This window comes from Synchiropus splendidus, chromosome 7 (assembly GCF_027744825.2).
Source record: "Synchiropus splendidus isolate RoL2022-P1 chromosome 7, RoL_Sspl_1.0, whole genome shotgun sequence".
Classification (NCBI taxonomy): Eukaryota; Metazoa; Chordata; class Actinopteri; order Syngnathiformes; family Callionymidae; genus Synchiropus; species Synchiropus splendidus.
This window is the reverse complement of record NC_071340.1, coordinates 16,275,898-16,296,103: the sequence shown is the minus strand read 5'-3', so window position 1 is coordinate 16,296,103 and position 20,206 is coordinate 16,275,898. Positions and strand designations below refer to the sequence as shown.

The window sequence follows — 20,206 nt, the reverse complement described above, 5'->3', positions numbered from 1 at the left end:
ACACAGATCAATAGTCGCGGGAGACAAAATCATCTTCGTCAAACAAAAACGAAAATACGTGATTTGAGTTTCTCTGCCGCTACATTTACGTGCAGTGCGGATGGAATTGCTGCCATTGTGTAGTGCGCACATGTTCATGTGCTCTTATTTCTGCCTGAATATATCTGGGAGCAGGGACCAGATCAGAGTATGATCTTTGAGGAGGCAGTTTCAGGCACACAAGCCGTGGCCTCTGCTCCAACTGAACAATTGGCATCCAGCTGGCATTAAAGGCAGGAACAGGAAAAACAACGCGATCTGTCAGGGGAATTCTCCACCTCTGCTTCAGTCTCTACTGCTCTGGAAACATCTTTTTTTGCTCGGCTCCTCCACTCCCAAACCTGCTCCTAACTTTTATGGAACCCCGACAGAACTTTGGTTTCCCGCCTTTTCTCTCTCGGCTTCTGTGTCACTCACAGCAAAGAGTCGGCAACCCTGCTCTCAAAAGCCATCAATTTTTAATTCTTCAACACTTCTTTGAGTCAGAGCGACTTCCCATCCGACGGAAACCCTGAGGAGACGGCGAAGGACGGAAGAGGATCAAAATAATTTGTCACCTCGTCCCCGCCCAGCTTTTTCAACCGGCGTTCTAATTCCACATTTGTGTTTGAGAGGCCCGGCTGCGTCGACACCCTCGGTTCCGTGAGGGATTAAAAGGAGCAGAAAATCTAAGTGTTCCATTCCAAGGAATATTTTTACCGCTGCTAATGTGACTTAAATACCTTGTTCCACAGCTGAGTGGGCTAGCACCTGCTACACGCGGCAGCTAGCCCATTACAGCACGCTACGGAGCTGTCGCTAATTTTCTGATTCAATTAGCATGCCTCAGAGCTTCCCAGTCTAATTGCAAACTACTTCACAGTTACCTCTCTGATTAATCGCAGCCCATCTGCAAACCATTGCAAACAGAACTTGCTGGAACAAATGTGTATTTTCCAATATACGTGGTGTTGCCCGGAGCAGTCAAACAGTTTGCCAGTAAAAAACGAAAATCCGCTAGCAAACCATACGTTGGAAAAACCCTGCCGCAGACAATGTTTCTGGGATATTTTCAGACCTGAATCCCGACTTAAAAGTTAACACAAATGAAACTATGAACTTCCATCTTAGTTGAAGTGAGCTTATCGCATATTACAGCCAAAGTCTGTGGTCACACCAACGAAAAAAAAAAATGGCATTGGAAAAAGCGCACACTCAAAGATATTATAATAACAAACTAATAACTGTAAAGTAACTGTTAACTATTTGCTTTTTTTTATTTAATTATATATTGTTGCTAAAATATATATATAATAATGAAAAAAAATAACCATTACTGAAAAAGATGTCACCAATAATAAAAAAATTGAGAGCAGAAAAAAACAACGCAATATGCTTCTTAAATATTTCACATTTTATTTATTTATTAATGTAAAACTAATGATCACAAATTTGGAAAGCAATCTTTCACCACCAAACTCAATATTTGTCTTCATTCATTTGTGTTCATTCTTGTCGACGTTAGCTAGTTGTGATTTTCCAAGCAGACCGCTGCTGAGCTTAAGGCTCTATCCAGAGTGAAGGACAGAGAGAAATGTTCCATAAAGAAGGAAGCAGATGTTGTAATATTTCAGCTCGTGGTAACACTACAAAGACGAAAATGACTTGGACTAAGATGAATCATTCACAGCTTGTATTTTTATCCTATAAGTTCTCCTCACACAAACAGATATATTTGCGCATGACACGCTTCTGTCCGTGATAAAACCTCAACAGCTCATACACTTGTGGGTCACGACACTCAGTCATTTTTAATACAAGTCTGACCCGATACTTCATTTTCCAAAACCTCCTCCAACTGGAGATCCAACAGAGGTGAAGTCCAGACCTGGAGGTTGTAACCCCTCCGCATACCCACCAGGAGACCCGGCATCACTCCCACCTAGCAAGATCAATTGCTTGGTGTTGTCTGGGCTGTCAGCCAGTGTTTATTTGAGCTGACCTCTGGAACTCATGAGGAGGAGCACAGGACACATGACAGCGGTGGAAGGAAAAAAAAAGGAAAACAGGAATTGCAAGCAGATAGAAACACAAAAGGACTGCACAGAATCTCAAATTCCTCACGTGGCGTACCGTGCCAAGACTGCTGCTTATTACACATTTACTGTGCATGCTAATGATAGTTTTCAGGGGAGAACACTGATGGGAGCAGCGCTTTAGCTTAGCCAAGGCCACAAACCAGTTCCTAAGCATTCAATTACAACCCTTTTTACGATCAATATAGAGAAACGATTTAAAAAATACCCCCACTTTCATTTGACATGCTGTAACAAAGGCAGCGTTGTTGGTTATATCTTGTTTTTAGTGTATCTGCCCTGTTTTAATTTTATGTATTTATTGTTTTTAATGTCCGTTTTATCCTGATTTTAAAGTTGTAAAGCCCTTGACCATCTTGTATTGCTTTTTAAGTGCTTTATAAATAAATAAGGTATGTCTTTTAAACATATTTTTTTAAATTGAAATGACTACATTAGGCTCCAAATCTAGTATTGTGTTTATTTATTTATTTTTTTTAAGTCGCATACATTTTACCTGGCCAAGCATCAGATAAAGGCAAGAACAAAGCTAAAGATACATTTCATGATGAATTATTAATAAATTATTATTTTTTAAATATTGTCATGACAGTTAAAGTGTGAGAAAATACATCATTTTAAAAACAAGAAGTGTATTGGACTTATTTAGGTTGGCACCTACATTTTGCATTTTTTTTAAGTCTACAATTTGTGTTAGGAACTAAATAAGCCATGGACGTCCTTGAGTGAACTGCCTTGTGAGAGAACTAGAAAAGCACTCAGAGAGTGCGAACGTACTCCAAGCAGCTTGAGTCCTTCATCAATAAATAAATATGTAAATCCTGGATCCAAATCCACAAAGTCGGTAAATAGTCCAGACGGTGATGGTGACTGTGGTGATCACTCCCACAGTTTGTTCCTGGTCCCATTTCACACATTTCATGAATTTTTTTAAATTTTGTTTTAGCAAATCCATCCATAACTTTCAAACTTATTTTGAACACAGACAGACAAACAAACCACCTCTGTCTGGGTGGATTTAACTGAATATAAGGGCATAATTCTTATAATGCAGGTAAAATATAAGTTGACAGTGAAATAATTCTGAGAAACAGTTGAAGAATTCATTGCAAGCAATCTTCAGGTCAGTGACAGGCTTGTAGCTATCATAGCTGGTGCACATGCCTCTAAATCCCATACAATCCTCTCCTGTTATCAAACTCAGCCCTATTGACAAATCTGAACCAAGGTCAGAGCGGTGTTTGCGCAGCCTTTAGCCCAAATTACATCATCAAAATGCTGGCTGACAGTGGATGTATCTCACTGTCAGTGAGAAGACGGTGCTGGCTGCTCGCCGACCTTTAAAAGTGAAATGACTGAGACAGCGACAGAAGGACACGACAGAGGTGAAGCGTATTTGAGGAAAGAAAATTGCAACATTTTTTTTAAAGCGAAATAAACAAACTCAGAACAGCTCCAGCTGTGGCGTTTCAAATTAAAAGCTAAACAAAAGTATATTGCTTTTCAATAATAATATATGACCCCAAAGGTGGTCGCACCTGAACCGATATATCAGCTTCGTGATTTGGCCATAATTTGAATAGTTCTAATGGGTTATTGACGGGCTCAAGGTTGAGCGGGGCCAGGTGCCTGTGCCGGCACAGCAGCCGAAGCTCCGCAACACATCAATACCCAATCTTGGTCCGACTTTCTGCAGAACTTCAAAAGAAAATATATATCTCTATATATATATATATATATATATCCTGCAGACTGAATGAACAAAAGGCCTCACCTCCATCCTTCCAAACCAGATATTGTAATATTAATTATGATTCTGGAGAACAGCATTTCCATACTGATCGATACAGGCGAGAACACTTTCAACTGCAAGTGTTTGCTTGCCCTCTATGTGGACGCCCAACAGGCAGCTGTATTTTAATAGCTGACAATGCTACTGCTCAAATTGAAAAGTAAACATTTCGGTGTGAAGCATATAATTTGGAGAGATCTATTCAGTAAAAAGTGAAAGGAGATGCTTCCATGTTTTCGTACGAAACTTTCTGCCATATAGCTAAAAACAGACTTGAAAAGGGTTTGGAACCCAAGACCTCTCCATTGTGTACATCAGCAATGCACACGAGAACAAAATGCACCAGGATGAAGTGTAATTTGTGTTGCTTTGTTGTTGGAAAAAAAACCAAAACTCAATGTATTTTCTTTTTCTCCAACATCTGAGGACGACTTTAGATATGACCATGACGGGATCTGCGTGTTCACAACAAGGAGCTAATAAACCTATATTTTAATTTGAAAAACAGAACGAGAATCAATCTGGGAAGAATGTCTATATGTGCGAAAATCCTGATGACAAGTGTGCATCTTCGCTTCAAGTGACATTTAACAGCATGACACAATATATTAAGCTGTTAATCTCAGCTGCTAATGCTGAGACAGGCTGAGTCATACAAGAGTCAACAAATGGTAATTTAAATGCTCTTGGTTGCAGTGCAGCGTCTAGAGACAGCAACAAGATGCAAGAAACTTTCCTGACAAAAACGAAACAGGTCAACCATCAAAACCTTCCAGCACCACTCATTAATGCTGACTCACTCACTGGACACGCAAAGTTATATTTCCATCAATGGCATAACTGCATATGAAAGATACATTCTACATAAAAACCTGATCAATATGAAGTCAAACGGTTTAACAACTCTTTTTATAAAAATAAGTGACAACAGTAAACCAGACTAGTTTTTGAGTCTGAACAGTTTTTGCCTCCGCTGCAGTTGCCCTCTTTAAAACGTCCTTCTGCACGGGTTTATTGACTGATGAGTGAGTACACAGCATTATGAAGAGCCCAAGTGCTTCAGAAGTTGCCTCCTCTCAGTTCCAGCTCACTGCTCTGACAAATCAGTTGTGAAACATCTCTGTTTTGGCACTTATGAAGCCATTTCTGCGATACAAAGCCTTGGAGTGGGGGGTGGAATGGGATGAAAAGGGGAAATGAAAAGGAGTGGTGGAAACGGACATGGAGTGGTCCTTGGTTGAGAGGTCACAGTGAAGGCAGTGCCGCGTTGCCCACTGTGGGCACTCAGCTGGAACTAAATGTGGAAGCCGGGACCCCGGCTATTGGACGGCTGCCAAGAAGCCCTCACCCTGCTGCGCTTTCACTATCCCCTCCTGCTTAAGACCCGGCAATCAGTGGGAACTCCCCTCGTACCCCCAACAACCCCGCCTCCAACAAATCCACCCGCGAACTATTGAGTCAATCATTAAGTTGTTCAGCAAAACATCTTCATGGCTGCAAGCGCATGGATGATGGCCGGGAGAAAAAAAATCACTGACAAACCGGAGGGAAGGGCCGAGAGGAATCTGACTGAACAATGTGGTCGTTCATATTTCAGCACCTCTGCGATAGCGCGGTCTCATGTCAGGGCAGGACCACCCTCTCCGATCCGTGCGAGAGACAATAGCACCAGTGAGCGGGGTCCAAACAGCTGTGAGCGAGCCGAGAGTCGGCGCGCACACACATACACGCCATCTGTGAACACCACAACACATGACGGAGCAAATAGGATTACAGTGTGGAGGAAGATGACGGGGATGATCCAAACACCATAATATCCATTTCCTAGAAGGGGCCAGGGAGGGGACAGGGCACGGAGAGGGCAGGTGTGGGTTGGGCCGAGGTGAACAGTGTACTGATGGGCGTGGCACAGCAACTAAAGCGCTCAAACACCGCAGCGATCGAATGTGTCTGAGCGCCACACTTAGTGAGCAGTGCGAAATGAAGATTCGGAAAATAGGTCAGGATGCTGGAGATTAGGACTAGAAATAGCCAACAGGATAAATGAAATGCAAGTTCACACAGTCTGACTTCTATTTCTGTGAGGGTTCAAGGATTACTGCATGCATTATAAAACGCTGAAACATATAGGCAGATTCTGTTAATCCCCAATGTTCACCTGAGATCCATATAGTGGTATAAATTCAATCGAAAACTCTCCTTTTTGGAGAAAATTCAGCTTTTAGATATGCATTTCTGTCTTTCCTTCTTTTTTCCAGTCAAAATAAGTTGTGAATATTTTTAGGAAATGTTTATAACGGGATTCTTCATCGTTCATTTGCATGGCTTTTATCTAAGGCTTAAAATGACAGTTGGAATAACAAAGGAAATCGAGCTCCATGTGACTTTGGTAAAATCGAGAGCGTTGTGACAACTTTTGCAATCTTGCATGTGGTACTAGCGAGTCCAGCACACTTCAGCCTGTTCACCCTCATGGTGCAGATTTGTTTCTTGGTCAAGGATTTTCATTTTTTTGACTTCAGCCAACACAATTGTTGAATCATGGACAGGGAGCTTCAACAGAATGAAAACTATAGACTTCTTCAAAACTGACATTTTATCCTCCTTAAGACCATGACTTTACATAGCTTTTTATCCGAGTGCCATTGTGAACAACAGCCTCAATCGTCTGCTCAAGTCATGGTCAATTCCAATAATATTACAAATGCGATCTGCACCTTGGCTGCGTTGCACTGGTTAAGAAGAAAATAGATTACAGTACTCATAATAGTAGTAGTATTACATGCGCAAAGGAGGTTATGTTTTCAATGCCGGGGGTTTGTCTGTGTGTTTGTTTGTGTTCAAATTAACACTCAAAAAAGTTATGGACAGATTTGCATGCAATTTTCAGGAACTATGTGAAATGGGACAACGAAAAAAAGATGAAGTTTTGGGAGAGATCCGGATCACTGTCTCGATCCAGGACACTGGGAGAAGGGACCATTTTTGATATCTCTGCCAGACTGAAATAAGGACCTATTTTTTGGATGATATGTTGTGGAGGTTTGCTTTTCCACTTGTGACTATCAGTCCTGGAATATAGGTGGTCAAAACCACTCCCCCATTGAACTTGTCTAGCACATACTTGTTCATATCTCTCTCCAAAACTAGACAGAGAGTCTCGGCTGGGTACAGGGTTTTACAGTGTCAGCAACGATTAAGCCCAGAGATCAAATCCCTCGGCAGCCATGTCATTTGAAAAAAACATTTTCATATCACTTTATTATCATGTGATTTGTCGACTAATATCGAAGGTATTAGAAGAGATTATAGTTGCATTAGAGGATTAAAGGTCTTTTAAGAAACGGAGTGACTGTACAGTGACCTCCACCTCCACTTGCACACACATGCACAGTGTTTATACAAATATTTCCATGATCTTGTTGACAAATCAAACAGAATTAAAAATAATTAAAATGTATATGTAGAATTGCTTAGACATGTAATGACTCCAGCTTTACATGATTTTGGACAATTTTTGGGAAACGGAACCTCACAGTCTGGTGGGGTTACACTGTATGTTCTACCAATGCTTGCACAGCTTTAGGACAGAAATGAGAAATCGAGACTATTGCGGACTGCGGCGTTCACCTGAACAATGAAAGCAATGTCGCCCGAATTTCGGAAAATGGAATCAGGATTGGCACCACTGCGTCTGAGCCATCCTTGATGCAGTCACCCTGACACCTCTCTCACACGCAGTAGATTCTCACGCTGCTTCCTGCATTAGAACTGAAGTGATATTATCTTGTCGGAGATGCCGAAATGAAACAGCAATGCTGATCACCAACCTGCAACCCTGAAGTCGATCAGCATTGACACAGGCGTCCATGAAGTGGTGCCTTGGAATTATGGCCTTAGTACGGGAACTCAGGCTCTCTCCCACAGAAGGAAATCAACAATGTTTATTGACGTCCCCAAGAGTGACGGTGACCTGACCGTATGTACCTGTAGCTAGGATGAACCCTGACCCAATGATCTTTACAGAATATGTGGTAATAGAAAGGATCATTCTAGAAAGGTTCTTGGAAGTTAAATAATTAAATGTGTGTTAAATGTTCCTACAACTTATGCAAAGCAATGAATGGCCCTAAACAAGACCTGCTGACATTCAAGGAGAGAGTATATTGGGACTATGGGTGCGATCATCACTTCAAGATCAACAACAACTTGAACTATAGCCTCATGGTAAAAGAGAGGTCAAAGGAGAATGAATTTCATTGTGAGACTGAAATCAAGTAATAGATAAATAGATGAAATAAAATGAGAAAAAAGACCTATTTTGGTGGCATGAGAGTTAAGATTTCCGCTCCTGTAGGGCTCCAAGGCTCAGGCCAAGACTTTAGTCCTATTCTCACTGGTCTTGTGAAAAGAATGACTTGACTCACATCCGGTCTACACCGTCTTCTGAGGTTCAATCCAGTTCACTTAGATGTCAACTGCTTTATTTATCCATCCATCCAACCAATCCTATGTCAATGTGAATTGGCAACCGCAAATGTCAGCTCTCTGACACGGAATGTCAGGGGATAAAATGTACAATCTGGAGGTGACCCTGCAGTTACAGAGAGTGACGGCATATCCGAGCTCTTGCCACGTTCATAAAAATTGAAGAGCAAATTAATAAAAACGCTGGTTGTCAAGTGTGGCTTATAAGATTGCTAAAATTGTGGCGTACATCGAGGAGGATTAACAAATAATAATTTGATTCTCAAAGCCAAACAGGAATGAATAAATGAACGAGAAGCTCAAGTGAAAGGTCTCGACATCGGCCAGGGGAAGTCTCCGGCAGCATCGCGGAACTGGCCCAGATACGGTTCGTCTTAAGTAGAAACTATTCAGACAATCTCACTTGAACACATCCAGCGAGGTCCACAGGAGCCAGCCTGACATGTGACTGGCTGCAACACTTGAAGGTCAAAGGTCAATACAGATTTTAGTAAATCTGAATAGGCACAGCATGAGCTTATATTCTGTGAGGGGAGGGGACATGGCTTGGCCCCCGACCCCTATCCGTTAAGACCCTTGAAGTTTTTCACTCTGACCTAGACTTGACTCCTTCATCTGGGATGTTAGCTATACTAATTACTCCCTGATAGCCGCCTGGTGCCAAACATAATTCACTTCCCCCCAATTGTCCAAGACTCCGCTCCTACAGCTGGTGCCAACCTCACTTAACCATGGTGAAGTGTTTTAAACACAACGTGCAAGGCCCCAGATTTCGGGTCCGCTCCTGGCAATCGACCTCTTTTGTTCGGGATTTTGTTTTCTGGCCACATGTAGCTCAGAGGGCAAGGTTAGGGGCAGGGAGGGAGACCTGCGATGTAACATCAGAGGATCAGCTGGCACGTACTGGAAAATAAAGAGAAAAGGGAAAGGCTGTCATAAGCCAAACAAAAGGGGATTAAACTGGCTGCGGAGATGGATTTGGAATTGGCTGCGGCAGATAGTGACCCTCTGTTTATATCTCCGGGGTGCAGCACCGTCTCTGTTGGAATGGACGGGTCCGCACAATCGGAGGCACAAAGTCAGCTGACTCGGCCTTAAGTTCCTCCATGTTTATCAGCATGTGGGTGTGTGGCGCATCTGAAACAGCTTGTGCATGTGTCCAACTATCTCTGACCACGTCCCGGCACAGGAGTGTGTGCGGCGTGAGTGAGTGTGGGCTTGTGTGAGAGGACGAGTGGCCTCCGTATGTTGATTAGATAGAAGGAGGTGAGTCCTCTGTTTGGCGACACACTGGCTGAACAGCATGTCCAGGCACGGGGAGGGAGACAAGAGCGCTGTCGGGTCTTGAGGTCACCCAGATAATACACCTGTACCCCACTGCATCCTTCTTCATGAGAGGATCTCAGAATACATTTACACATAAATACGTTAAAAAAAAAACATCAATGTAGTAAACTAGTTAGATAAGTTAACATGGTGAATGACGGCAGTCAGTTTGATATGTATTGTTGACCCATACATTTTGGAAGACTAATACTATTGATCCATAAGGCCTGTAGTCACGAACATAAAAATGAGGCATAAACAACTGGGACACAGGGACTGCAACGCCTGCTACCTCCACCGCTGTTTACCAAACAGTTGCTCAGCACTGTGAATTAGTTGACATCACTAATAGGATACAGTTAATCACAGTGATGTCAACTAACTCACAGTGCTGAGCAAGTGCTCGGTAAACAGGGGTTAAAGGTTATTCAGTGTGGCCCAAAAGCAGTGGCGGCCCAGTGGATGTTAAAGATAAACAGGAGCGGTAGAAAAAGGTTCAGGATTAGGAGGCGGAGCGTCACTGGTCGGTTCTCACACGCACAGGCGGAACCACACATCTCCATGCGTTTTGCTTTGGCGGTTGAACGAGGACATGCAACCCAGATCTGTTGCTCTGGGCTGTGAGTGTTAGCAAAAAAACAAAAACAAAACAACAATCCAATTTAATTGAATTGAAGACGGGTTACATGAGCGTTTGTCTTCCATTGTGGAGAAAGCCGGTTAATAAACTTTGTTTTTGTCATCTGGGCGCTGGAAGGTCACGGCTGCATACTCACTATTGATTCCGTTTACATAATTACAGGAATTAAATGTCATTTCTTCCTAACAAAACAAAATAAATATGATCATATATGGGTGATTACAACTCAAGGACTTTCAAGGATGTTTTCTCTAAACCAATACATGGCCTTTTGGTGATTACATATCACATTGCAATTACCTATAACCTGTTTTTTCCCATATAGCCATTCAAATCCTTTTGGTTATACATCACATAATTATATAAAAAAAATAAGTACATACGTACAGTAAACTTCCCCTTTCATATAGTAAAAAAATTCATAAAACCAAATAAAACAGTTCCGTAAAAGAGAAAAAAAAATATAAATACCAATAAAACTAAAATTCGGACATTAAATGTTGCATTCCTTACAATTCCCTTCACTTTTTGAATGTTTAGTGAACTCTGGCGATTTGGCGTGATGATTACACTATAGATTAGCCTCTCTTTGCAGTAATCTGCTTCATCCCATCAAGTAATTTCACCTTCTGGCAGATGCTGTGAGCATAACACAACAAGAGTAAAACCTTGGTAGCGTGCACCTGAGGACTGCAGGCAGAAAACGCACCGGCAAAAAACACACACAAAAAAATGAAAACGCAAGAGGAAAAAAAAAACAAGAACAAATAAAAACTCCCTTTCAAATAATGAACCCATTGCATTTGAAAGAAGTAAACATTTTCTCTTGGTTGCTGCCGCCAGTGATCAGCAGCTGGGTACAGCAACTCAGGCAAACTTGCCATGGCACTTGTTGTCAAGCATCTTTAATGAGGGCAGGGCGACACTATTGGATGAAGAGTTACCAGGCGAGCAGTGTTTAGGATTTGTGGTCCCCCACTGAGGATTCATGGATTAATACCACCCCATAGATTGAACCGCTAAAAGAGTGGAGCATGCCCTGATGAACTTCTTGACTGTACCCCAAAGTAAAGCAACTTTCTTTGACTAAAAGTCAAAAATGAGGATGAAAAAAAATGCATTTTTGCCCATTGCGTTCTCATCTGCACGGTCTCCTCAGTTGCTGTTGGCATGATTAAATGTGTGTGCACACAAAATTTGTGTTCTTTTGGTAAGTAGTTTGCCACATGTCGAGGTCAGGGGTAAAGGCTGGGAGGATTAGAGCCTATATCAACTCAATGAGCAGAGGCCATATGGGCAAATAAGATCCATGTCTATGAATCGCTAATCTCGGGATGCCCTCTCGGTGACCAGGGATGGACACTACCCTCAGAAGCTAAGAGGCTTGGGATTGGACAGCAGCCTGCCCTGCTCTTTGCTACCCTGTGTGATAGCTCCTCCATCTGACCTCAAGGTTCTTAGAGCAGCAAGAAGCCTGGTCATGAAGGTAAGCGATTAAAAGCTCTATCTGTGTAAACAAAACTGGATCCAGTCACACATAGAAACACGCAATACTATCATTCTTGAGCCACTAGCATAGTCAGATTTACTTTTCAGAGAACACATTAGAGAGAACAATTAAAAAGATAGAAAAAAAGAATGAAAACAGAAGCAGCAGGGTTAAAATCAACACTCATAATCATAATCGACTTCCATGTTGTCATTACGGGTGAATTACCATTCATTTATTTCCACAGTAAAACATATGAACTAAAGAACTATCAATCAATGCAAGGAATAAAAAAAAGGACGAAAACCACACACGTCTTAACTATAGACTATGAGGGAGGGAAGTGAAATAGAGTCAAAAGAAGAAAGGGGAATTTATTAAACGTCCAGAATTAGCGAAAAGAAGAAGGAGAAGGACAAATGGACAAATCTGAGTAGCTAATAACAGTGAATACAGAATAGCCCTCATGGGCAAATCTGGTACTAAGATGATAATGAGATTATGAAACCTCACTACATTGCAGCAAATTGTATAAGTGTTTCATTGAACCTTGTTGAACTTTCATTTATGCACGCCAGGCTTATTTTTTTTTCTGTTCTCCTCTTTCTTCTTTACCCATGGATGATAGGGAGAGTATAAAGAACACGGAAGAGAGGATAAAATGGCTCCTGGAAAAAAAAAAAATTCAGGGGTGAACTGAAGACCATCGACTGGGTTTCCCAGACATGCTTCTAGTTAGCATAATCACAATAGCTCCAGCTATTAGAGGAAGGCTGCTTTTATATGAGATCTGATTATCACACTTGTCAGCATCACTTTTACATGCGCGTGTCCTATGAACTTCCTTCCGGTTCCATCGCAGGACAATAGTTGGAAAGTAATGCACCGTGACATCAGCCGTTCATTTTTTATTTTTCAGGTTACGGATTTAGTGAAGAAGCTCTCAGTATTTTACATTTACAGTAAAGTTTGTGGACGCTACTAAAAATCTTGAATATTATCAGGAAAATTTGTGGAAAAATCTTTTTAAAAGGTGAGGCTGCATGATATACAGACACATATAGCGAGCTAGCTAAATTCTGGACCATTTCAATATGACAGCTCTCATCATTGTGTCAAACACAAATAAAAAAAGAATGGACTCAAAACTTGAAATAAAACTTTTTTTCCCCACCAATGTAAAAGGCATTTGATAGCAATTGTTAACTACAGCCAGGGTTACCAACATGGTGCCCTTGTGCGCTGTTGTCGGACATTTAACTTCCAGTTTCTTCTTGCACTTTATTTTAGACACCATGAGGCAAGAGTCCTACTTTACTCACATCTCAGCGCATTGCAACACTACATTAATGGGATTTTCTGGAGCTCCACACAAACCACCTTTCTATTTCACCTCAGCCTATCGGCATCCCTGTCTGTGGCTTTGCTGCTTTAAGTTAAACAATTCCATCATCAGTGACTTTCCATTGCATATTTATTGGATATTTTTTTGTTCCTCCCGACATACCTGTATAACTAACCATAGTGAGTCAATTTTTTCTTTTAATAAAAAAAAAGATTAAATCTCAAAATTGGCATCACTATATCATCTCCCATTAATGACCAATTATTACACTGTTATTACTGATCAAAGTCATGCTTCTCCAACCAGTTCAGTTGCGTAAGTGTCTTTGTATGGCTTCACCTGAATAGCTGTCTAAATCTCTTGTGCTCCATGAGCGCTGCAGAACCACACCGTGTTCACCTGCTGTGCAATTATTAGCTTGACATATTGATCAGTTGACAAGTTCAAAACCTCCCGTTTGTCTCTCAAAGCAAACAAATGGCAAAAAAACCTTGCCTTTGGTCCTATCACTCGTGATCATTGATTGACAATTTCGGCAGGTCTTTTGTGATTGTGACCTGTTTGAAGACATAAAAATAAGAGGAAACTAAAGTGCTGGTATTGATCAACAACATATTTCACCAAAAACTGTGTAGAATATAACAGAACATAACTGTGTGCATATATATATATATATATATATATATATATATATATATATATATATATATATATATATATATATATATATATATATATATATATACATATATACATATATATATATGCAACATGGACAAAGTTGACAAGTCCACTTGTCTTTTTTCCACAGTAGAATATTTAAAAAAATATTACTTAACTCGGAGCAAACACTTGTACAGCCATGAAATGAAAAACTTGGTTACCTTGACATAACAGTAGTCGAGCTGAGCCTGGACATCAAACAAGGTGACAAGGCAAGTTATTAAGCAAAGCAATGTATTTTGAGCTGCCTAGTTTATAATGGATAGTTACAGTTATTATGTTTTACAACAGACAAAAACATTTGCTCAATGAGCCAGATAATGATCAGAATGGATGTATTAAGACATGAATTACTTCACAATGGAAATGAGAAATATTTATGTTGCACTGTAGTCTGTCCACAACAATCAAAGCCTTAACATCTGCAGTTCCCTGATTTCAATATGGCCCCGTCCCGCAGAAACAAAACAGAAAGGAAACCAAATTGAACCAATCTTTTTTTTTCTGTGATGGCCGAGCCTGAAAGGAAACTCATGCACACTCAAATTGACTCCATCCCCCCAAAAACACTGTTTTTCCAGCTTGGCATTGGGAAGTCCGCTGACACGATGGAGGATCACTTGAAAAGCGTGTGTGTGTTTATACAAATGCATTTCAGTGTTTTTCTTGTCCGACCGACACACACTCCACTTGTGTAGCAGGAAAGAGACAGGTAAACTTTGGTGAACCGCACTCTGACCTCTGACCTGCATCCACTGAGGTTAGCATCGCTCATTGTCTGCATCACATTTTCAACACGCTAAAAAGGGGAAATCAATCACGTGTGTCCCATACTAAAATTTGTCAGACACTGCACTACAATGAGGTTGATCTAAAACAGGGGTGTCCAACCAGTCAGAGGCTGAGGGCCACATTTTTTTTATTGTGTTGCGGCAAAGAGTGTGGCAGACAAGACCTGAACCTGAACCTGAACAGCTAGTCACATGACTAAACCACATCCCTGTGTGTCACGTTGCTGGTTCGTGTCGTGTCTTGAGCAATTATTTTTTAAAATAAATGCATTTTACCGTGATCCTGTTCCAAATATCAAGCCTAACAGAAATGTGTGCACGTTCTTTAATTTATTTATTGTTTTAGGCAGCTCATGGCAGCGCACGTATGGCGAGGCATATTGTTTATGTTTCAAGGTTAAACTGAACCAAAGTCTTCGAACAATGTTTTGAAATTTCGCCAGAATAGCGCTTACATTTTTTTAAATTTCCTGCATAAACGATGATCTCAGGGATAAAGATGCTGAGGTTCTCTCTGGGAGTGAGCAGGATGGATAGGATCAGGAAGCAGTAGATCAGAGGGACACAGCACATGTCAGGTGTTTAGGAGACAAAGTCAGAGAGGCTAGACTGAGATGGTTTGGACATGTACAGAGGAGAGAGAGCCACTACATTGGTAGGAAGATGTTGAGGTTGGAAACAGTGGCACTGAGGAAAATACAGGAGGCAGAGCTGGAGGTAGCAGAGATGAAGATGCTGAGGTTCTCTTTGGGAGTGAGCAGGATGGATAGGATCAGGAACCAGTAGATCAGAGCGACACAGCACATGTGGTCAGGTGTTTAGGAGACAAAGTCAGAGAGGACTTAGACTGAGATGGTTTGGACATGTACAGAGGAGAGATAGCCAGTACATTGGTAGGAAGATGTTGAGGTTGGAACTGCCAGGCAGAAGGTTGAGAGAAAGGCCAAAGAGGAGATTTATGGAGGTGGTGGAGCAACTTGACCAAAACCACAGCCGGTTCAACGGCTCATTTGGTGAAGAGCCGCATGAAACTGGGCAAAGAGTTGCATGTAGCTCGGGGGCCGCGGGTTGGCTCGGCCAGGAACATTTACAAAACTCTCACACCAAATCCACCATTAACATCACCTATCTACCGCCACGGGTTCTACAGGGTCTTTCAAAGTCTCTCTAGCCACTACAATAATCCTGCATGGAGTTTCAAAGAAGCGTTTCACAACTTGAAACCCTCAACAAAGTTATAGAGCTACATCTCAATGGCTTATACAAGTGCAGATCTCCATCTGAGACCTGGCGACATCCCTATGTGTTGACACAAGAACCATCAACCTGGAGGAGAAAGACAAATGCACGGAGTACAGATCTGCTGTATCGATGGAGAGAAAGAAAGTGAGAGCCAGTCTTAATGTAGTCCATTAGGGTTAATTACAGGCCTGTGTTGAGATGCTTGTAACAGAACAGCTTGGTAATTAAAGTACAGGTAAGACATTAACTTACTTTTGTTAGCCATTAATCAGTGTTTACTTTTCCAGACCTCTAGCTTCGTAATTAATGATCGGGTTGGACAATGAGTAATTACAAAGGAGGAAGTTGTATTGTGTGCGTAGTAGTGTGTGTGTGTGTGTGTGTGTGTGTGTGTGTGTGTGTGTGTGTGTGTGTGTGTGTGTGTGTGTGTGTGTGTGTGTGCGTTGTACCTGCAATCACTTCTTTACTCATCCCACATCAGATTCAGTCTTTGATGCCAAAATACAGTATAAAACTAAGGCTGAGAATGAAATAAAAATAACTAGTTTATTACATCTTAAAGGTTTGGAATCAACTATGAAGTCATTGCTCTTTTGCTACTGTATCTACCAGATGAATAAAAATGGCCCATGATCCTTTCCAAGATTAAACCACCAGAAAAAAAAATGTTTTAGATGCTGCGTCTAAAACAGACATGTCTTCAAGAAGTTCCAATAATCCTAGGTCACTGAGTCAATCCCACATTTAGTGCGCAGGAGAGAGACTCCCACGTCGTGTCACCTGTTCAATACCAGTACGGGCAGCGGTGGACAACCAACTGTGTGACCGTGGTCAGGTGTGGGTATGAAGCATGGCAACTATAAAAACAGATTTGAAAAATATTCACCACGTGAGCAGAGAAAAGGAAAACAGGATGGAGCAGTAACAACTAGTTGAGTCAAGCATACAAACTTCTCAGAGACATGAGGTATCATCCAAAAGAAAAGGTTTTAACAATATTGCTTGAATGAGAGTCGTCCTGTTGAGGTGAGTTTTAAAGAATTCCGCCAACTTCAGAGAAATATATGAACGAGTTCTTCAATGAATTGGTCTTTAAAGAAAGGTCTTTTGACAGTAGACATCATAGATGTGTAGCTTCAAGGATCATTACTTACATTCTTACTATGATAAATACAAGGTGTTTGATGTGAGTGACTCCAGAACATCAGCAGCAAATACTCCCCCACCAACATATTTTCCCTCCATAGCAACCCAAACAAGAGCATCCGCAGCATCAGAAGGGATCGGTTTGTGTGTTGATTGAAGTGTAACACCACGATGCCCTGACAGCCTTCCCTCAACCTTCTCTCAACCTCCTCACCTCTGCGACTCCCACCACAATAGCCGCTGCCTGTGAACCTGCCAGCCTGCCAAGGACACAAAGCCAGCAGAGTCAACCTTTGACATGAGAAGCTGCCACCAAAAGACCAGAGACAAGCTGAGTTGGCAGCTCTGTTAACAGGCCAGAGACTCGCATCTTTTCAGCACAGTTAAAGTAGCTCCAGTCAATAGAGCACAAGTCAATAGTGCAAACATACAGCTGGACACTGTGTCAAAAACCTCCGCGCGAGGTTGATATCTGCCGGTCGGCAAAGAAAAGAAGACCTCAGGATGGTGGGCAAAGGTTGCCGTCTTTTGACCGCGTGAGGAGGGCTGTTTAACATGGCGGTCAGAGCTGACATTTGAACAATAAATAAAGAATACGGAACGCTCCTTTGACATTTGAAGGGGCAGAATCAGTGGTCGGACAGAGATCCACACGGAACACGGCTGAGATAAGATATCAGTGTTCAAGTTGCACTGACAGAACTGTGAGAAATGACCTATACATCCACGGCCATGTACAGAGGAGCCATGGAGGGATTGAAATACAGTCATTGCAGTTTCCTTTCATGTGCCTTTTCAGTCTTCCTGGCCTTTGTACATGCATGTCGGAGCCCGCTACCGCAGACAACATCGCAATCACGTCTCTTATCAAGGCGAGGATTACATTCTACAGCCCTAATCCTACATTAAGGATACGTTCTCGTGACGGCAGTGACATCATCAAGGGCAGCCAGCCACAGAGACGGCACAGGGACAGGAGGCCAAATACTGTGGGAGCAGATTAGTGAACATTGGCCGCAGAGTATATGATGAGGAAAAAAAGTGGAAGATGGGGCTATAAAGAGGACAGAAACGAAACCCAAATCAAACAAGACCAGAGCTTCAGTAGACGGGTGAGTGTGTCATTTAAAATACTGTGCCGGGGCCACAGTTTGTCAAATAACAATCCTTCATGAACGACTCTAACCCAGCTCTCCAACGGTAACAAATATTTTGAAATATGTTGACGGCATTTCTGAACATCCATAAAAAGAACCTTCAAAGTCGCACACACCGATCATTGCACGGCACATTTTCTTTTAATTCCAACCTCAACCCACACATTAGAATCAAGCATTTGTTTGTGCAGTGAATGTTTCTTTTTCATCTTAAAGGCAACATGAGAAACTGAGATGTTAAGGAGGAACCATACCTTTCCAGTTTTTCCGTTAGTTTGACGAAGCCATATGAAAAAGTACCGATATGACATTGAGAAGAAGGCACATACCGGCAGAGACTCGAGGGCAATCAGGAAGCATGGGTTCGAGTGGGGTGTCCAAGGGCTCTGGACTTGATATCCAGTTACAACAGTGCTGTGGGAGAAGAACGCAAATGAGGGTGTTATTTTACAATACACAATTCGATACACACAGAATATAATGAATCCAAGCCATATCAATGCAATAAGTAGAAGATCGTGCCAACCATATAGTTAGATACTGTATGTAAAAGGAAATTGTGAAAGGTATTTGCCCACACAGCAATATATAAGCCAAAAAAGCACACAGTGAACACCCCCGAACTGCTCACTTCAACCCACACTGTAATATAATTAAGTATATTTCTCTATATAGTTTAGTCACGTAGCTCATTTTTAGCATTTGAAATATAGTTGATAGCAAAAGTTCAGCTGTATATTGCGTGGAACTCACTAGCCCAATGTATATAATGATGAAACCTTTGAAGATTCATGAGAAAAAGAAACCAATAAATGAATATAAAATATATATATATGTTCATTATTATTATTATTATTATTATTATTATTATTGTTATTAAATAATAACAACAACAATATAATACTTGTTATTTTGATTATTTAGTAACTTTCAAGGGAAAACAGACAGTTGCTGAGAATCACATAAATTCCTTAGTGAAAAACAGTAACTTTCTGAAGTGGCTTGAGGAGCCTGAATCCTCCATTCCATTCTGAATGATAAATTGTGCTCCTCTTCATCTTGCTGTGAATCTAGACAATATTTTATTGGTGCAAATTCTGGAGGAAAATGCATGATGACAACAGGATTTTTTTTTCCCTTCTGCCTTATAAGAACTTGGGTTTGGAATGTCATACTTCAATACTTTTGGTTATTGGGGACCTTAGAATGGAATTGAATAATTGGATAAAAACATAGCAGCAAATGAAGATGGACAGCAGGAAAAACACAAAAAGAGGTGCGGGTGTGTTCAGTGGAAGATCACAAGACAGAAAGAGAGAGAGAGTGTGTGTGAGAGAGAGATGTAAGCGAGCAATTAAAAGCTCTGTGACATGTTGCTAAGACAGCTTGGCGTTTGTTTGTGGTGGGGAGTAAAGGCCTTCCACCATGGTGGATCAGCGGGTGTCCTGAGGGAGGGAGTCTGCCCGGACTGCTGACCCATAACCCCCTGCAAACACCCTCCGCCCTCTAAAACCCCCATGGTTGACATCTCTACTGTCAGAAATAGAAGAGGACCTCTTCATCCACGTTCGCTGTCTTATGGCTCAAAAATGTCACTAATAAACAAATATCTTGGCAAAGCACTCGGCCACATTCCAAAGTGTGTGACCTGCCGGTTACATTATTGCATGTAAAAGGAAAACTCTGAGAAGGAATGCGTGGACAAGATAAGATAAAAGTTCCACAGAAGAAAGCGAAAATGTAAAGAGATTAGGATGCGCAGCTGCCGTCCCTCTGAATCACCGCTTATCTCGTCTTGTTTACTTTCACCGCGGCCCATTACAGCGGTGGACCTGATTGTGTGCATGTCTGTGTGTGTGGGTCAGTGGCAGGATTGCGGTAGGTCTTGAAAACAAAGCCAACGATTGCAGGGGTTGCCAACCATCCTTCCACAAATACTCTGTAATTACACAA

At 41.6% G+C, this 20,206-nt stretch overlaps 1 protein-coding gene across 3 annotated transcripts in view; it reads right to left on the bottom strand.

The window, feature by feature from the left end:
• The window catches only part of fam172a (family with sequence similarity 172 member A), a 131,264-nt gene that overhangs the window by 24,898 nt on the left and 86,160 nt on the right, over positions 1 to 20,206 (bottom strand). For 2 of the 3 annotated variants that reach the window (XM_053871836.1, XM_053871835.1), the window contains exons 10-11: positions 18,583 to 18,667; positions 17,311 to 17,356 (exon numbers count right to left, since the gene is read on the bottom strand). In XM_053871836.1, the coding sequence (XP_053727811.1) occupies positions 17,311 to 17,356; positions 18,583 to 18,667 (131 nt within the window). The remainder of the gene's footprint in view (positions 1 to 17,310; positions 17,357 to 18,582; positions 18,668 to 20,206) is intronic. The other variant, XM_053871837.1, reaches the window with a different exon arrangement.